The 19,694-nt window shown below is 40.3% G+C and overlaps 1 protein-coding gene across 3 annotated transcripts; it reads right to left on the bottom strand.

Annotated features, from left to right (window-relative positions):
- Window positions 1-5,244: 5,244 nt before the first annotated feature.
- On the bottom strand, window positions 5,245-19,231 carry C2H3orf33 (chromosome 2 C3orf33 homolog). 3 transcript variants are annotated; one of them, XM_059163703.1, is made up of 6 exons: window positions 19,092-19,182; window positions 17,359-17,431; window positions 16,501-16,560; window positions 11,404-11,551; window positions 10,526-10,686; window positions 5,245-6,060 (listed from the first exon to the last, which is right to left on the bottom strand). In XM_059163703.1, exons 3-6 carry the CDS (start codon window positions 16,543-16,545, stop codon window positions 5,662-5,664), a joined length of 753 nt encoding a protein of 250 aa, XP_059019686.1. In that variant the 5' UTR covers window positions 16,546-16,560; window positions 17,359-17,431; window positions 19,092-19,182; the 3' UTR covers window positions 5,245-5,661. The 3 variants fall into 3 exon arrangements, with proteins under 3 accessions (XP_059019686.1, XP_059019684.1, XP_059019685.1); XM_059163701.1 differs by lacking the exon at window positions 17,359-17,431 and having other exon boundaries at window positions 19,092-19,231; XM_059163702.1 differs by lacking the exon at window positions 17,359-17,431 and having other exon boundaries at window positions 10,526-10,683; window positions 19,092-19,231.
- Between the last annotated feature and the right edge of the window lie 463 nt (window positions 19,232-19,694).

The following is a 19,694-nucleotide window of genomic DNA, read 5'->3' as shown; positions in this document are numbered from 1 at the left end:
GCATGGTAATGGCATTAGGGAAGCTCCAAACCACTGATGGGATTCAGGACACACTATCCCAAAAATGGCACCTTGGCAGAGTGAACATTTTATGTTGAAGGAGTCTGGAAAAACAGCCAGAATAAGAAGATATTTTGATCTCCCTCCCTTGTCCTTCTTCCCTGAAACTGATGATAAAATCCTCCTAAGAGAAGTGCCTTCCCTACAGCTGGAGGTCTGTTTCTGAAGACCTGAAGAAACAGGTCTTTATTTCCATATGTAAGTTCTCATGTTGCATAAAACTTGTATTAAATCAATTTATATCCTTTTCTCCTGTTACTTTGTCTTTATCGGTTTAATTTTCAGACCCAGCCAGGAACCCCAAGAAAGTAGAGGAAAATTTTTCCTCCCCACACCACAAAGACGAGTCTGGAAACCATATCCACCCCAGCTATCCCAGCAGTAGCTGGGCTCCTCAGTATATCTGCCATCCCTACTAATGGTGGCTTAAGTAATAACGATTCTGCTGGTGCCCTAGAATTCTGAAGTGCTGGTATTTCTTGGCTTCCTGAATCATGTTGTTTCTTTGAAAAGTCACTGTTCAAATCAATGCCCTGTACAACCATTGGATTTAGGGCAAACTGTCAACAAAATGCCCCTTGACAACACATGGAGACTCAAATCTCAAAGATGCAAATGTTGGGGAGTGAAATATGTCTCCCCAAAATTCGGCTCTTCAGCTTAAGGATTATTATCTTGAGCTGGGTTTTTTCGTTGTTTTGTTTTCAAGACTTTATTTATTTATTTATTTATTTGTCAAAGAGAGAGAACACAGCAGGGGGAGCAGCAGAGAGAGAAGCAGGCTTCCCGCTGAGCAAGGAGCCCTCAATACCAGGACCCTTGCTTGTATCAAGACCTGAGCCAAAGGCAGATGCTTAACTGACAGAGCCACCCAAGCACCCCTTAAGCTGGTTATTTGTAAGAAACGGCAGAGATCGGAGAAGTTTTAAAAACCAGGTCAAAGTTACTCTTTTGTAAGAACAATTTACATTTATAAGGGAAATCTCCATTTGTAAAGATCTCTCTCTCTCTCTCTCTCTCTCTCTCAAAAACCACCTTACCCTTGTTTACTGTGCCTTTCAGGGTAACTTCTCATAACTGGCCTCCCCGTCCCCCAACATCTTCTAGCCTTTACCTGGAGATGTTACTTAAGGGGATGGCCAATTCGGGAGCTACTCAGTTTTCCTTGGTATCTCCCAGGTATATAGGAGGTATACATGTTAATAAACTTCTCTTTTGTTTTTCTTCTGTTAGTCTGTCTTGTTACATGTGTATCAGCCAAGAACCTAGAAGAGTAGAGGGAAAATTATTTTTCTTTCCCCCTGCAAACTTTACCTTGATGAGTAACCAAATGATGCTGGAGAAATCCAGAAGATAAAATTCTTATCACATTATCTGCTTGCCTCAGATGTAGTTAATTCTCCTAAGCAGGTTTTGCAAATGTACCAGGCCAGAATGAGGTACTGACTGGGATCTTTACTATTCTCAGTTACCTAAGAGAGCAGGAATAAATAAGAGATGATGAGGTAATGTTGGGGTTTGGAGCAAACGGTCAAGAAAGAATTCTTGAGATGTCTTCAATGCAAAAAGGTGGTTTTATTAAAGCATGGGGATAGGACCGTGGGCAGAAAAAGCAGCACTGAGGCAGTGAGGGGTGGTGATTATATATTTTCAAGTTTGGAGCGGGGATAGGGACATTTTAAATCTATAGGGAATTTTGAAAGGTTTCCAGGACCATGAAGGGGCTAGCCATTGTTAGGAAAAGGGCATTTATTACTGTCCAGTAAAACCTTAGTCATGAGATCCTTCAGATGTGTATCAGTGGACTATATGCTTAGGAGATGATTGCCAACATATATCTTGGCGGGGTAAAGATAAAGTTTCCAAAGGAATTTTTTTTTTTTTAAGATTTTTATTTATTTATTTATTTGACAGAGAGAGATCACAAGCAGGCAGAGAGGCAGGGAGAGAGGAAGGGAAGCAGGCTCCCTGCTGCGCAGAGAGCCCGATGCAGGGCTCCATCCCAGGACCCCGAGATCATGACCTGAGCCGAAGGAAGAGGCTTAACCCACTGAGCCACCCAGGTGACCCCAAAGGAATTTTTATATGTTAAATAAGACTTACAACATCCTGGAAGTCAGGATAATGTTAAACCAAGATTGCCTTTTGCCCTTAGCAAGGTATTAACGTCAAGGCAGCTGATTTCCTAGAGGAATGTCACTCTGCCTGTTTCAAGGACTTGTTAATGGGCTGTAAGTAGTAAGAAAAAAAAATTTTTTTTTTCATTTGCTTTTGAAAATTATCAAGAAAGAGCAGAACTATTGAGATCAGTGGCCCTGATTTCTCTTTGAGCCAACTTTTTTTACAACGGCATTTCTGGCAGCAGATTCCCCAGGCTTTCCCAGTGGTGAGAAAGACCAAGCTGATTTAGGTTTCAGGACCCAAAGGAATAAGAGGTCTTGGAATAAGGAAGAGTTCAACAGTTAGAATTTGTGGAGTAGCAACCATCCTTTCCTTCTCCTGTTCACACAGGGGAGGAATATTTAGCATTAGCACTTCACTCCCTTTTCCATAAGACTGAGAATGCCATATATCCTGTTTCCACTAAGTTAGGAAATAGTGATTATCTCTTTTCTGATGTTTGCTAAGCTACAGAGCCTTCTAGCACTTCATTTACCTGAGACAAGGAGAAAGAAGCATGATCAAAAGAGGGAAGCAAGAAAGACTGCCTGGAGAATCACCTCCATTCCCACCACTTAGTCTGAGGATACATGAGTTTCCAGGGTGCCTAGGTGGCTCAGGCAATTGAGTGGCAATTGAGTGGTCATCATCTCAGGGTCCTGGAATTGAGCCCCACGTTAGCATCAGGCCCCCCACTCAGCAGAGTCAGCCTCTCCCTCTACCCATCCCCCAACTCATGCACACCCATGAGTTCTCCCTCTCAAATGAATAAAATGATTAAAAAAAAAAAATGCACGAGTTTCCTGTAACTTGAATCGACACCATGGAAAGTGGCAGGACTGAAGTCAACTCGTAATACTCCCCACAACACATACCCATGAGTGGAGTGATTAAGCCCCGTCACATTCCACAATTAAACTTATGTGTCCTTCCCATCCCAGGTGGTGGGGATCCAAGAGTAAAAGGCTGTGGACTAAACAGCCTTGGGAGTTAAGCAGGTAGGGAGAGAAAGAGGTAAGAATCTCTCACGCCAGGGGACTATGATAGGGAGCCCCTACAGAGCCCTCAAAAAATAACCATGACCAAATGTGCTGGAGAAGAACCAGCATTTGGACACCTGTCTCATGAATGGAACTAACAAATGTCAAAACAAAAAAGGGAAATGTAAGCAAAATGTAAGGAGACTTCAGTTGTATGTTTTCTAAGTGTTGTGGGAATATGCTTTTAGCTGCCAAATAATGACAGTGCTGAGTCACGTATGCATGGGAATAGTTTTCATTCTTCTCCCAAGTTTTGTCCACCATTAATTATAATAAAGCTAATGTTGCTTTCAACATTTCATAATAAGAAGTATGACTAGAAAATAACAAATAAATAAAACCCAAAAAAGGAAATGTGAGACTAAAAGAATATAGATTGAAAGGGGCCATAAGAAATCCAATAATTTAGAAAAAACAGTAAGAACTAAATTTATTTGATAGAAATATATTTTTTAAAAAATAAACAGATCTAGATACCCAGGATACTGAAAGGAAAGAAGGCCAAGGGAAAAAGGCAGCCATAGACCCCGTTGTTTTGAAGATAGGAAATCAAGACGTAAATCCTTTATTTGAGAAAGGCAAAAAAACCCTGAGCTTTGGTCAGAAATTCTGCCTAAATTTAGGACTTTTCTATTTTTTTCAGATGACCCTATTATAACTGTCTCATATAAAAAAGATCTTGCCTCTATAACTGTATAGCTCACCTTGTCCTTGGACGATCAAACAAGCTATCTACAAGAAAGACCAGAGACAAAAGGCAGAAAAGCAGACCTTGCCGACCCCGAAGAAAGCTGCTGGCCAATGTAATTCCTCCTAGCCTTCAAGTACGTGTTAATACTGCTACTACCTAAGTGGAGGACAAGGACATTCAGAAAATGGTGACTGCACACAACAGGAGTCCCGCTGGTCTCTTTTTCTTCTTGTCTATTTTGTCCCTAAAATCATGGTTTCCCTACTGACTATAATCAAGGCAAAGGTTAGAACAAGTCATTTCATATAGTCCACAAAAAGACCTGTACCAGCTTCACTTTCACATAGCTTATCTGGAAAGACAATGCTGCAGGGACTGCATTGGCAGACGTCATCAGAACTGATGACCGTGATAACTGTGATGAGATCTGACATCATTGGGAGGTAAACCAGAAAAGCAGCAGGCCCATGAGCTTGCCACACACCTAGTTTTAAATGTACTCTGTTAAATTCTCTGTTGAGAGAAATAGAACATCCCCTTAAAACAAAAAAAGCTATTGAGGCATGAGACCCAGGGAATAAAAGCTAGGATATAACATCCTATCCTACCCCAAAGGCAATGAAATAAAATCACAAGAACAAAAATCTGTGGCAGATTTGAGGCCTTACTAAAAGTAAATGTTGTTTAATTAGGAAATGTTGGGAAATTTACTTTATGTTTTCACCAGCAGTCCAGGAGTGGCAATAAGCTTCTCGTGCTGTATGACTGATTCTAACAGATGTCAACTCTTCGGACTATGTGGTATCTCTGACATTGTCAGCATCACAGATCATTAAGAGAACCTTCTATAGACATGGCGGATGTTTGTGGATTATCACTGGTGTTATAAAAATAGCCTGTAATGTTAGGATGATTTTAGCAGCAAGTATATGTATATATCAGATCCTCAGACCAATTCAAACTGGCTTTAAAAACAAAGAAATTTACCATGTTACATGAAGAACTGGGATTCAAGATACTTCAAAGATCGGCTGCTTTAGGGGCTCAACAATGTCCTAAGCATTCCTATTCTTTCTATCTTGGGGGCTGCTATCCTCAGCACATTGCTTTTCGTCCTTATAATTATCCTCACGATTCTGTCCAGAAGGTTATTCCCCTTCATCTAACAAGAAGTAGAAATTAGCCATTCCTTATTACTAAAAATGGGTTAGGTGACCTTCTCGTGTAGCTTTGCCCCACATTCACAGGTACTTAGAAAGCAGTTAAGGCAAAAAAGTAGCCGCAGGCATGATGTATAAAGAGTTAGTTTATTACAAATAATCAAAATTTGATTGATCAAAATCAATCAAAACTGGAAAAGTCAACAAATATTCTCTTTCAACAAAAATTAAATATGGATACTGAAAATAACTAAAATAACAGTGTCCAACAGTTAAACTCTCTCTTCAAATATTAGCACTATAGGTATACATCCTTTATCCTGGTGACTTTATAGAGTATTTCATTTTTCTTAAAAGCATATTACATTAATTACAACTTGCTTAAATTATTCTATTACATTTAGAACAACCATCTCTTAAATATTTAAATACCATCAGAGTGCAACTTAGATCATTCAGAGAAATTTCCATTTCAACTCAATGAAACATCTACATATTTACATATTTTACTGTTTTCTGAATGGGTCACCTCCAGACCCCTTGGAATAGTTCACCCTTTTCTACGAAAGTGTATGCGATTCATAAGTTCTCTGAACTTCAATATAAAAGAGTAGTTATTTATGTTGTCTTTCCATGTTTCATAAGTCCTTCTAAATTTCTCATAATAACTTTCTTTTTTCAAATTGAAATCTGCTCCAATTTTTTTTAAATAACTGTCTTTTTTCCATATTTCTCTCCAGGAGCCTTTGAATTTTTCCAAATAACTTTCTTCAGATTCTTCCTTCCATATTCCTTCTCTTTTTTTTACGGCAGTTAATTCAGCTTTAAGTAAGTTTCTGTGAATTGTCCAATAGATTTTAGAATCATAGTCTAGCCCTTTAACAAGAACAGTTTTGCCAAGGCCTCTTCTCAAAATTTCTTCATTCAGACTCACACTAAAATACCTACCCTTGAATAAAAAATAACACAGACCAATTACTAAAGAAAATTGCTACTATACCTATAACATCTTCACTTTGACATTTACTTATTTATTTAAATTAAATAATCATCCAGGGGCTCCTGGGTGGCTCTGTCAGTTAAGTGTCTGCCTTTGGCTCAGGTGGTGATCCCAGAGTTCTGGGATGGAGCCCCACATCGGGCTCCCCGCTCGGTGAGGAGTCTGCTTCTCCCTCTACCTCTCCCCCAACCCCTTGTGCTATCTCTCTCACGCTCTCTCTCTCTCTCACACACATACATAAAATCTTTTTAAAAAATAAATAAATAAACCAATTAATTAATTAACTAATTTAATCATCATTCAGAGGGGCACCTGGATGGCTCAGTGGGTTAAGCACCCAGCTCTTGATTTTGGCTCAGGTCATGATCTCAGGGTCTTAATATCTAGCCCTGCATCGGGCTTTGTGCTCAGTGCAGTCTGTGAGATTCTCTCTCTCCCACACCCTCTGCCTCTCCCTTCCCTTCACATGTTCTCTCTCTCTTTCTCTAAAATGAACAGATAAATATAATATTAAAACAAAAACAAAAACAAAACAGTCATTTAGCAACTTAGCCTCCAAAGCCAAAAAACATAAAGCAAAGGGCTCTCTAAGAACTTAAAACAGCTAATACTAAATCCAAGAATTTCCATTATTAGGAGAGATCCTTGTTCAAAGTCAATTGCCTCTTTTATTTATTTATTTTTAAAAATTTATTTATTTATTTGAGAGAGAGAGAGAGTGCAGGAGCACACGAGCAAGGGGAGGGACAAAGGGAGAAGCAGACTTCCCACGGAGCAGGGAGCAGGGAGCCAGGGAGCCAGGAGCCTAAACCCGGACTGGATCCCAGGCCCCTGAGATCATAACCTGAGCAGAAGACAGCCGCTTAACTGACTGAGTCACCTGGGCACATCTTAATTGCCTCTTCTGTAACATACAGTTCCCCACAAACTCACTGGTCTTCTAACCCAAAGAGATGTAAAAGTAATAAAGTATAAAAAGCTGGTTTTGGTTTGTTTGCTGTTTGGGGGAAATAAGCACACAAAATAAGCAAAACAACAGAAGGCCATAACAAAAGAAACTAAAGGCACACAAATGCAAATTGAACTGAATCATCACTGAACTGTTAGATTAGGTTTCAGAATTCCAGTGTGTAAATACATTTTTTGGCATGTAAATACATTTTTTATTTTTTAAAATATTTTATTTATTTATTTATTTATTTATTTATTTGACAGACAGAGATCACAATTAGACAGAGAGCAGGCAGAGAGAGGAAGGGAAGCAGGCTCTTTTCTGAGCAGAGAGCCGGATGTGGGGCTCGATCCCAGAACCCTGGGATCATGACCTGAGCTGAAGGCAGAGGTTTTAACCCACTGAGCCACCCAGATGCCCCAAATACATTTTCAAAAGACTTCCCACAAAATAATTTTTACATGAAAAATAGGCCTGGACCTTGCATCTTCATCCTTTAGGAAATTTCCTTCAAGGAAAACCTCACTTCTAAATGAAATTGGATAAGGGGCTCTTGGGTGGCTCAGTGGGTTAAGCCTCTGCCTTCGGCTCAGGTCATGGTCCCAGGGTTCTGGGATCAAGCCCCGCATCGGGCTCTCTGCTCAGCGGGGACCTGCTTCCTTGCCTCTCTGCCTGCTTGTGATCTCTGTCTGTCAAATAAATAAATAAAATCGTTTTTTAAATAAATAAATAAATAAATAAATGAAACTGGATAAATGGGATTTTTTCCCTACTAATTTACAGCATAAAGGAGACCCTGCTGGGGAGGCTCAGTCAGTAGACCTAAGACTCTTGATCTTGGAGTTGTGGGTTTGAGCCCTATGCTGGGTGTAGAGATTACTTAATTTTTTTTAAATCTTAAAAAAAAAAAAAAAAAAAGGAGATCCTGCTTAGTTATTTATATAGCCCTTGTGGGATTTTAACCTAATGAGATTAATTTTAACATTAATAATTTAATAGCTTTCTTAGTCAAGTACTTCACAATTAAATTCTAAAAATGCAAAAACTCCAGGTTTCAAGTAAGAGACATTTTTAGGACTTTCGTAAGGAACAATGGCTCTTCCACTTGGTTACCGTGAGTCCTATCTGTAAATGGGAGTAAAAACAATGACTCCATAGGGTGGTTTTGAGGATAAATAAAATATACTTCTCAATTTAAAAGCAAAGATAATGTTTTCTTAGTTAAAAAAAAATATATTTTTTATTTTTTATAATTTATTTACTTATTTATTTTTAAAGATTTTATTTATGGGGCACCTGGGTCAGTTAAGCATCTGCCTTAGGCTCAGGTCATGATCTCAGGGTCCTGTGATCAAGCCTCCTGTCAGGCTCCCAGCTCAGCCAGGAGTCTGAGTCTCCCTCTGCCCCTCCCCCTTCCATATGTATGTGCTCGCTCTCTCAAATAAGCAGAATCTTTCAAAAAAATTTTGCAAAAGATTGTATTTATTTATTTATTTTATTTATTTATTTTTTTTAAAGATTTTATTTATTTATTTGACAGACAGAGATCACAAGTAGGCAGAGAGGCAGGCAGAGAGAGAGAGGGAAGCAGGCTCCCTGCCAAGCAGAGAGCCCGATGCGGGACTCGATCCCAGGACCCTATGATCATGACCTGAGCCGAAGGCAGCGGCCCAACCCACTGAGCCACCCAGGCGCCCGATTTTATTTATTTTTTTGAGAGAGAGCTTGTATCACAAGGGCCAGCGGGGGGAGAGATGGAGGGAAGCAAGAATATCAAGTAGACTCCCCACTGAGTGCATAACCCAATGCCTGCCTTGATCTCATGACCCTGAGCTCATGACCTGAGCAGAAATCAGGAGTCAGACACTTAAGCTACTAAGCCACCCAAGCTCCCAACACTTTTTTTTTATTTTTAAGTATCTGTATACCCAGCATGGTGATCTAATTCATGATCCCAAGATCAAGAGTCACATGCTCAGGGTGCCTGGGTGGCTCAGTGGGTTAAATCCTCTGCCTTTGGCTCAGGTCATGATCTCAGGGTCATGGGACTGAGCCCCGCATTGGGCTCTCTGCTCAGTGTGGTGTCTGCTTCCCCCCCCCCTCTCTCTCTGCTTGCCTCTCTGCCTACTTGTGATCTCTGTCAAAAAAAATAAATAAAATCTTTTTAAAAAGTATTGAATCTTTAAAAAAAAAAAAAAAAAGAGTCACATGCTCCACCAACTGAGCCCACCAGGTGCCTGGAGAAGATAATATTTTTGTAAGGCCTCTGGCATCTTTATATATTTTGTATTACCAGTTTACTTTTTATTTATATATTTTTTAAATATTTTATTTATTTATTTATTTTACAGAGATCACAAGTAGGCAGAGAGAGAGAGGGGGAAGCAGGCTCCCTGCTGAGCAGAAAGCCCGATGTGGGGCTCGATCCCAGGACCCTGAGATTATGACCGGAGCCAAAGACAGGCTTAATCCACTGAGCCACCCAGACACCCCTACTTTTTTTTTTTTAAGATTTTATTTGTAAGTAATATCTATATCCAACGTGGGGCCTGAACTCACAACTCTGAGATTAAGAGTTGTATGTTCCATTGACTGAGCCAGCCACGAACCCCTACCAGCTTACTTTTAACTCTAAGACACTTCAACCAATCAGTGTTGGATAATTCTTATTTTGAAAGAACTGCATATGACCTGGACATACAGAAATTAATGGGTTTCATCAGGCTTTCTATCAACAGTTCAAAAAGCTCTAAGAATTCAAAATGGTTACAATTTTAATCCCTTTAATGTGAAGTTATTTTTTTCTTCAGATTATTTTTGTTTGTTATATAATAAGGGACTTTATTTATTTATTTTTAAGATTTTATTTATTAATTTGACAGAGACAGAGAGAGCAAGAGAGGAAACACAAGCAGGGGGAGTGGGAGAAGGAGAAGCAGACTTCCCGCTGAGCAGGGAGCCTGGTCAGTCATAATGGTAGGAAAACTCTGAGGTAAAGTCTTCAGTTGACTGATTACTGATCATAAACAGTACTTAAATATTCTCGACTTTACAGTTCAGAGACTGAACACTATTTACTTCAGAAAACACCTCTGCTCTTAGTAGTTTCCAGCTGACAGGGCTCACTCAACAAGCAGTTTCTAATAACAAGGGCAATACACTATACTTATGTATAAGTAAATGTGTAAAGATAATCCTCAATTGAGCAATGTCCAAAGTCATTAATAATTTTAGGTTTCTTTCATGTTCTTAATTTTCCATTTTTCTATAATAAACATATAAATAATATTTAATAACAAAACATATATAGTAAACACCTGGTTCACTATACATGATCGCTATGAGTAGCAGTTAAAAAAGACAAAAATTCAGTCCCATTGTAGATTCAAGATTCTAATTAATGATGGTTCTGAACAAATAAAAAGAATAACATACTGTTCGTGATTTCTTCACACTACTTACCTTATTCACTAGAAGATAACAAAAGAGCACTGAATTCTCCTTTCCAAGAAGTTGAAACCATAGCAACTGGGAAGGTTTTAACTCTTTTTGTAACCACACCTTCCCAGTTTCAGTGAGTTCTACTCCTGCCAGTTTAACCAGCAGGACACCACAGGGCTCTTCTAAAAAGGTTAGATAGAAAATTGTCTAGCTTTAAAACCATGTTGCAAAAGCAAATTTCAAAGCCACATGCCCCCGCAAAACAACTAAATATACTATGTTTCTTTACAAACACCCAGACTCTCTAAATGTAGATCTATTTATATCTTTTTCGTTTATTTTTTTTAATCTTTTTTTTTAATCTTTTTCTTTTAAAGCAACGGAAGCATGTAACATACGAAATAATGTAAAAAACCCATTTCAGTAAGCTCCAGAACAGGATGGAGAAGCCAATATTAACAAATGCATATATGGCAATTTACAGTGCTATCTCAGCATGACCTCTGGAAGCAGGTTCTACTTAATAGCATCCCCAAAACTGTGCAGTGTACAACCTGGACAAACCCAGGTGGTGCTTTGCTGCCTGAGTCCTGAAAAGGCATCACTATTCCAGAGAGAAGAGATTTAAATTATGACAATGTAATTACAACAACATAACAGATGCTCAATTATTTGTGGAAAGAATGCATAAACGCCTGAATGAAATCCTGAATGGTTGAATAAAAAAAAGGAGGGGGGAATCTGAAGCCAAAATAAATAGTTCCTTGTATTTAAAGCCAAGAGTTTGTACTTTCCCTCACAAAGTTACTAAAACTTAAAATGACATTTTTTGCTATTTTACAAATGACTTTTAATTAACAAATACTAAAATAGTTGTATTATGCTTGCACTCTACTTACTTTTCCAGGAAGATATGATAGGTAAAGTAATAGGAATATGCTCAATTTCTAAGCCATTCTCAGTTATTCGGCGTAATCGTCCACGTAGTTTAACATTCTTCCGTATAAATTCTACTGGAATATCTGAAGAACTTGTAAATTTTGATGTCTGTTGATTTATTAAAAAAAAAAACATTTTATTATTATTTTCATTTTAAATTATGTCAAATTATCTTCTAAATATTTAACAAGAAGATATAACCACTGAAAATTTTTAATTTTGTCCTTAATTTTATTTTTTATTTTTTTTTAAAGATTTTATTTATTTATTTGACAGAGAGAAATCACAAGTAGTCAGAGAGGCAGGCAGAGAGAGAGAGAGGGAAGCAGGCTCCCCACTGAGCAGAGAGCCCGATGCGGGACTCGATCCCAGGACCCAGAGATCATGACCTGAGCCGAAGGCAGCGGCTTAACCCACTGAGCCACCCAGGCGCCCCTGTCCTTAATTTTATATTAATATTTTACTTATGATTTAATCGAAGTGTTGGGGGAGCATCTGGCTGGCTCTGTTGGTGGAGCATGCAACTTTTGACCTTGGGGTTGTGGGTTCAAGGCCCCCACTGGGTACAGAGATTATTTAAAAATAAAATCTTTTGGGGAAAAAAAAACTATGAACACTAAAAATGAGAGTTAGTATTTTAAAAGATCCTGACAACTAGGATGATGGGATAAAATGTAAAAATCTTCCCCTGTACTCCCCAAAACTAATGTAGGATAGAAGAGAATAAACTAACTGTAGGATATATGAAAAAGATAAAGAACTTTTAGTTCATTGTGAACTCAAAATGAAATGAAAGTGTGACCAAAAAAAAAGTACAAACTCCCTCTCCTCTCCACTCCTCACTGCTCCCCACCAAATTCAAACACCAAGCAACATTGTAAGGAACAGGATCCCAAACAAGAAATAAGGAAGTGATTGTTCTAGATCAGGCCCTCATGGGATATACTGTGCTCTCCTGTGTACCACATCTCATAAAAGACTTCAACAACAAACTAGAACAAAACTAGAAGACGGGAAAGAAGATGATAAAGGGTCTGGAAACCATATCACATGAGAAAACCAAGAATATCTCACACAGGGGAGGAAGACTCAGAAGTAGAGAGGGTCATCAGAGATATATCCAATTACTAAATATCTATCCCTTTTTAATTTTAGGCATTTTCATTGAGGATATACATAAAAAGATCTAAGACTGCCTTGGTGCTTGAGTTTAAGAAATTATTTTTTTTTAATATTTTATTTATTTCTTTGACAGATAGAGATTGCAAGTAGGCAGAGAGGCAGGCAGAGAGAGAGGAGGAAGCAGGCTCCCTGCTGAGCAGAGCCCGGATGCAGGGCTGGATCCCAGAACCCTGGGATCATGATCCGAGCTGAAGGCAGAGGCTTTAACCCACTGAGCCACCCAGACCCCCCCTGGAGTTTTAGAAATTATTAAGGAGCTACGGGAAGAAACTGAAATAGAACCCATGATCCTGCTCTCAAGAAATTCACCATCTATGTAAGGAACCTTTAAAGGCAGATCCCATTGCATTCACCTTTTCTGCATCCAATAATCTCTCAACAGCAGATAGTTCAGTGTTATGTTTCTATGACATAACAGGTACTAACAATATACATAAAAACAGAATACAACTGCAGAGCAATATATAAGTAGATTTAAGATAAGCAATGTATAAGTGGGTCCCGGGGTGGCTCAGTCAGTTGGGCATCTGCCTTCAGCTCAGGTCATGATCCCAGGGGCCTGGGATCCAGCCCCACATCAGACTCTCTGCTTGGAGAGGAGCCTGCTTCTCCCTTCCCTCTGCTTGCCACCACCCCTTCTTGTGCTCTCTTTCTCTGTCAAATAAATAAATAAAGTCTTAAAGAAAAAAAAAAGAATAAAGTATAAGTGCTAAAGGGTTCGGCTGCCTGGAGGGTTCAGTTGGTTAAGCATCTGATTTCAGCTTCAGTCATGATCTCAGGGTCATGAGATCAAGCCTTGAGTCAGGCTCCACGCTGGGCATGGAGCCTGCTAAAGATTCTCTTTCTCCCACCCCCTTTACCCTTCCCCCCATTCACTCTCTTTCAAATAAGTAAATAAAGTCCTAAATGCTAAAGGGTCAAAAATGAGTAAGAAGATCTGAGGGAGATATCTGTAAAGCAAGTGAATTCTAAACTTGTGAAAAACATCCTGCTCTCTACAAGAGGCAGAAAGATGATGCCGCTAACGAGAACACTGTCCCTAAGCCTCAGATGGAGAAGGAAGTGTCCTAAAGGCAAAGAGACAAAAGCTGGAAGCACTATGAAGAGAAAATAGTAAGTGTTTCAAATTCAGGAAGATGAAATTTGGAATCCAGTTCTGCCACATACTAGCTGGATGAAAATTACTTAACCTCTTCAAGTATCCACCTCCTCCATCCATAAAAATTAGGTGTAAGAACACCTCTTTCAGGGCACCTGTACGGCTTCGTTGGCTCTTGATTTTGGCTCAGGTCATGATCTCAGGGTCATGGCATCAAGCTCCATGTCAGGCTCTGTGCTCAGTGGGGAGTCTGCTTGAGATTCTCTCTCTCCCCTGCCCCCCCACCTCTCCTCTCTCTCTAAATAAACAAACAAATAATTTTTTAAAAATACCTGTTTCATATGATTATTTTAAGTATTAAATGAAATTATGTATCTCAAGTGTTTAGCACAGAACTGAATCATCATTTTTTATTTTTTAAATATGAAATTTGGACTTGTCTACCAGTAGCTGAAAGAATATGAGAGGTTGGTAAACTCAGGAGGAGGAAAAACAGGAGGAAATACAAAAAGAAAGCTGAAGGGGAGCTATTAGGTTCCCTTTGTGGCAGGCCTTTGGTTTAACACATTATCTATTCCCAAGCCTCTTTCTTTTGTCATCATGTACTATAAGGGATGGAAAACCTAAACGGCTGCTTTCCCAACCTCCTTTCCGAAACCTAGAGGTGACCATATGATAAAAGGATGTAAGCAAAAGTCTACTGAAGGCGGGGCGCCTGAGTGGCTCAGTGGGTTAAGCTGCTGCCTTCGGCTCAGGTCATGATCTCAGGGTCCTGGGATCGAGTCCCGCATTGGGCTCCCTGCTGAGCAGAGAACACCTCTTTCAGGGCACCTCTCTCTCTCTCTGCCTGCCTCTCCATCTACTTGTGATTTCTCTCTGTCAAATAAATAAATAAAATCTTAAAAAAAAAAAAAGTCTACTGAAGGCTTTTGGTAAAACTTTCGTTTTCTTGATAAAAAGGAATATATGTGGCTGGCACCTTCCTTTTCCCTCTTCTCCTGCTTTGAACGTGCATATGCTATGTGGAGTTACAGCAGCCATTCTGCGCCATGAGGAAAGGCACAGAGAATCATACAGACCTAAACTCTCTGTCATTGACCCAGAGACCAATGCCAGCAGCATCCTACCTCCAGAAGTCTTTTGACATGAGGGAAAAAAAGCCTTTTAACTTGGTTAAACTACTGCTACATGGGGTTTCTCATACTTGTAGCCTAAGTTCTCCAACTGTTACATAATAAAATTTTTTTTATTATGTAACATAATAATATGTTCCTAATGTTCCAAAATGTTCTTTTTCTACCTCCTTAGCTTGCTCTTCTCACCACTATTCATTATTTTCAAAACTCTTAAAACTTAAGAAAAAAAGACACCAGAACTATGGTTTAAGATGAATAACTTCATAACATACTCATATAAATTACTATTAATGAATAAGTAATTTGCATAAATCAATAACATACCTAATATTGTATAACTTAGAACAATCTATAATTGATTTATGTCATTTTTAAGGGCTACCAAGAGAAGTAATCCCTCAGCATTATTTTTACCAAATTCTTTTTTTAAGATTTTATTTGTTTATTTAAGAGAGAGAGCTAGTCAGAAAGAACATAAGTGGGTTGAGGGGCAGAGGGAGAAGCAGACTCCTCACTGAGCAGGGAGCCACTACAAGGCTCAATTCCAGGATCCTGGGATCATGACCTGAACTGAAGACAGACACTTAACCGGCTGAGCCACCCAAGCGCCCTTTATTTTTACCTAAATTCTTAATCAGATCATTTAGTATTTTGACAATTTTGAAACCTTCAAAATACATATGTCATGGAACACAGACTGTAAGATAAAGAAAAAGGTGAAATGAAAAGAGCTAAAGCTTCAAAAGTTCCACTCTAAAAATATAAGCTAAATGTGAATGACTTACAAAATCATGGAGGTGTTAAAAGAAAAAAAACCTATTAGATTATTAGATATAAGGTTAAAAATGAGTTCAAGACACTTAATAAAAAATGGGGGGATAAAAGTTTGACTTTGGAGTCAGAGGGAAAAGGCAGGAGTTGGAAAAGATGTACTATAGTACAGTAAAGCTATGTAGTCAATGATAATATAAAACAATACAGAGATAATAAATGTAAGATATTAATACACACAGAAGCAATAAACTCATTCCAGACTGTAACATGATACTACAATTACACTCAGTGACAAGAATCAGTTACATTAAAAAAACTTAACAAAGCCTGAATTGTCAAAAGGATTCCATAATATCTATTATTAAAACATTCCTGAGAGGCCAAAAAATATGCTAACTGAAAATATAAATTATTTTTGTACATCCCACTTCTCGCTCTGTTCATTAAACAGATCTTACAGATTGCTACAAATTGGAGAAAGTATAAATTATTCAGTGCTAAAGGACATAATTTGACTATAATCTAAAACCACTATACAAAACAGTTTTGAGACATGCCACAACATCTGAAATGCAAATTTAGTGATTACAGCATTCTAGCCAACTAAATCCTTTACAGATTCCTTTTTAAGCGTGAAGAAAAGTGATTATGGAAATAGAGACCGGACAATCACTTTCCATAAAATCCTGCGGATGTGTTGCTTTTAAACCAAGATCTTAAAATAGGTTTGTTGTTCTAAATCATATTTAAGACTTCTAATATGGATAACAAAATGATACACTGCTTGAGAGAAAAATGGTCTGCAAGTGAGAAAAAAATTAACTGTCTCTTGCTTATCATAGTGCCTTCTTCATTTTTTAACTTACCATCCGAACACTTCTTAGAAGTAACAATGTTCCAGCTACAGCCATTACGGTGCTGATGTTCTTCAGAAAGAGATTAAATGATTAATTCTCATTAGTTGTTATTCATAATAGTAAAAGAACTCATTGGAAGGGGACAAAAAAGACTGGCCTCTCTATTAATTGTCCAAATAAGGCACATCCTTCAACTAACGGCCCATTTCTCCCAACAAACTTTAACTGCCCACCTACGCATTAATCTTCCTGCTTTTTCCCCAAACAATCTGGCAGGCACAGTAATTATATATATAATATTGTATTGTTCTCTATTGACTGTTCCTTTTAACCATGAATTCCTTAAATGCATGAATTAGTCTAATACTTCTTGAACAATGTCCACAGTAACTTGCATAACCCTGAGTCTACAGTGGGAATGTAAATGTTTGGTAGAAAACTTTACTATCCAAAGCTTAAAATATAATGCTTTAGATGTATATATGGGAGAACAGTTGGGAAGAACTTATCAATGTTTTTAAAGTGCTTCATTAGAAATAGACTGGGAAACCTAGGTAGCTCTGTTAAGCATCTGCCCGCAGCTCAGGTCCTGATCTGGGATGAAGCCCCACAGGAATCTCTGCTCAGCAGTGACCCCTCTTCTCCCTGTCTCTCTGCCTGCCGCTCCTCCTGCTTGTGCTTGCTCTCCGTCAAGCAGATTAGTAAATAAAATCCTTTAAAAAACCCCCAACAACAACACTGAAATAGATCTAAAAAAGTTTAATTAAAAAATAAGAACCCGAGACCCCCGCAACAAGCATGATAATCTAACATGTTTTCCTTCAAGTAATACAACTAGGTATGTAAGAAATGAAGCTGAAAATATACCCAAAGAAATGAAGATGCTAAGATTGCTCCAAGTGTTGAAGTAAAGGCACTTAGATCCAACTCTGATCTTGCTCTAACATCAGGCAAACATAAAACAAAGCAGTGAAAACTTTGTAACTACCATCACATAATACCTTTTATTTGTTCTGTGGATTTCCCATTTGTAGGGGAAAAAAGGAAATACACACAAAGATACACCCTGTGATTGGCATATTTGGAATAATGTATCCATGTGCTAATTTTTTTAAAGATTTTTTTAAGAGATTTTATTTATTTATTTGATAGAGATCACAAGTAGGCAGAGAGGCAGGCAGAGAGACAGGGGGAAGCAGGATCCCCGCTGAGCAGGGAACCCAATGCGGGGCTCAATCCCAGAGATCGAGACGTTTAATCGGACGTTTAATTGAGCCACTCAGGCATCCCTCCATATGCCAGTTTAAATCTGTTCCCTCGCTCAATCTACTTAAGTCTTTTTTTTTTTTTTTTTTTTAATTTGAAACAACCCATGCACCAAATTCTGCTTCACTAGAAGTAGCCAGGCCTTGTCAATTAACACGTGTGTATCTATCATTCATTAATGCCACCCATACTTATCTAGCACTTACTAAGTGGGATACGATATTCTAGGGGAAGAGCTACTGTCCTTGGGAAGGAAACAGCCATGGTCCAGGGTCTTGTGGGGCATGACTGCAGAGCCTTTGCAAAACTGATGGTCCTACTCAACTTCTCAGAAGAATTTAACATAGTTACTCATTCTCTCTGAAAATATTCTCTTCCCTTGACTTCTAGGACACCTGGTTTTCCTGATTTTCCTCCTCCTCCTTCACTGTTTCTTTCCAATCTTTGCTGACCTCCTCCTTTTCCCAAATTCTAAATGTTAAGAGAATCCTTCAGGTCCCGGGTCTCAATTCTAGGATTTCAGCAACTCTTCTGACTTGTTCCAAGATGCCATCCAAGCTTTAAACACTAACGTGAGGTTTATGTGGTTCATTCCTTAAGTTCTATGTCCAGTTACGATCTCCCTTCAATGCCAGATTCCTATACCTGGTTGCCTAGATAACATGTAGAACCAGGTTTACAATTCTCATAACCATCTTCAGGTTCACACACGTCCACCTTCAAGTTCACATGTCCAAAGAGTCCTCCAGATTTCTCCAACAAATCACTGACTCCCAAGCCCTCCACAGAAGCAACTTTGACCACGGTCCACCCCTTGATTCCTCTTTCTTTACCTCCCACCCCAAATCAATCACACCATCCCCGGAGGACTAGCCCCAATCTTGTGTCGCCTGGTCACCTAAGATGTCCCACTCTTGGTTGAACTCCAGTGCCCTCTCAATTCATTCGAAACATAAGGCCTCCAGGACCACGTGCCCACCCCCTACCCTTGGTCTCCTGTGCCTCGCTGTCCCCAAATGCTCTCGGGGGGCCGCTGACGCCCCAAGCCGTGTTGCATCTCAGTCTCTGAGGTGTCCCTGGGGGCCCACCACGGACCTAGCAGTAATTCGGCAGAGCTGGCCTCCTTGGCCCGCCGCGCCCATCCACGCAGCCAGCCCAACCGGATCGCACTCCCCCCACCGCCGCCCGTCCCTCGCGACCCCGGCGACGCGACCCTTGGCCCCGCCCGAGCACCCGCGGTTCCACTGCGCGCGGCCTCCCGCAGCCCGCCTCCCTCAGGCTCGCTCCGCGCGGCCCCGCGCCCACCGCCGGCCCGGCCGGCTGGTTTCCCGTACCCGGACGAGACGCAGGTGGTCGTCGGCCCACTGCGAGACCCGCGTCACCACGTTGGGTGCCGCTGCGTCTCGGTCCGTCGGCTGCGAGGCCGGGGCCTCAGGCCGCCGCGCCATGTTCCCGTCCTCCTGCGAGCCACCGGCGCGCTCCTCGGGCGGACGGCAGGGGGCGCCGCGCTCCTCGGGCGGAGCGCGCGGATCCAGGCTCCCCGGGCTGTGGGGGCGCAGCGCGCCTACCGACAACCGGGTCCTCGTTTCCCCCACAAGCCCCCCAGGAGTGGACTGACGGCGGCTATGGGTTCCCTCGTCGCCTGTGAGCGGGCCCCCCACTGAGTCGGAGACAGGCGACAGTGACCTACCCCACCCCACCCCACCCCACCCCAGCATTTATGCAGGGGGTTTCCGCCGCGCGGGACGTCTGTGCGGGGCAGGGGCGGGGGGCTAAAGGCTTCCCAGCGATGCTGGTGGGGAGGCGCGATGATTAGTTCGTGACTTCAGTTAACCCAGCCTTAGTGTGGGTTCCGCATCTGCAATGCAGAAAGGAAATCGAAGTAGTACTTCCACTTGTTCCCAAATACAACAAGATGCTTAATGTATTTGAATCGT

This window comes from Mustela lutreola, chromosome 2, assembly GCF_030435805.1.
Source record: "Mustela lutreola isolate mMusLut2 chromosome 2, mMusLut2.pri, whole genome shotgun sequence".
Taxonomy (NCBI): Eukaryota; Metazoa; Chordata; class Mammalia; order Carnivora; family Mustelidae; genus Mustela; species Mustela lutreola.
The sequence above is the reverse complement of the archived record's forward strand: the minus strand, read 5'-3'. Positions and strand labels throughout refer to the sequence as shown.

Bases quoted from the DNA above. Each gene is read 5' to 3' on its own strand.
- C2H3orf33 (XM_059163701.1), bottom strand. From the start codon at position 19,205: ATGGCGCGGCGGCCTGAGGCCCCGGCCTCGCAGCCGACGGACCGAGAC. The intron at 10,687-11,403 runs GTAAGTAGAGTG...TAACCTTTTTAG, and splicing joins TATCATATCTTCCTGGAAAA to AAGAGCCCTGTGGTGTCCTG. The intron at 6,061-10,525 runs GTAAGTAGTGTG...TTTTTATTCAAG, and splicing joins GTTATCTTCTAGTGAATAAG to GGTAGGTATTTTAGTGTGAG.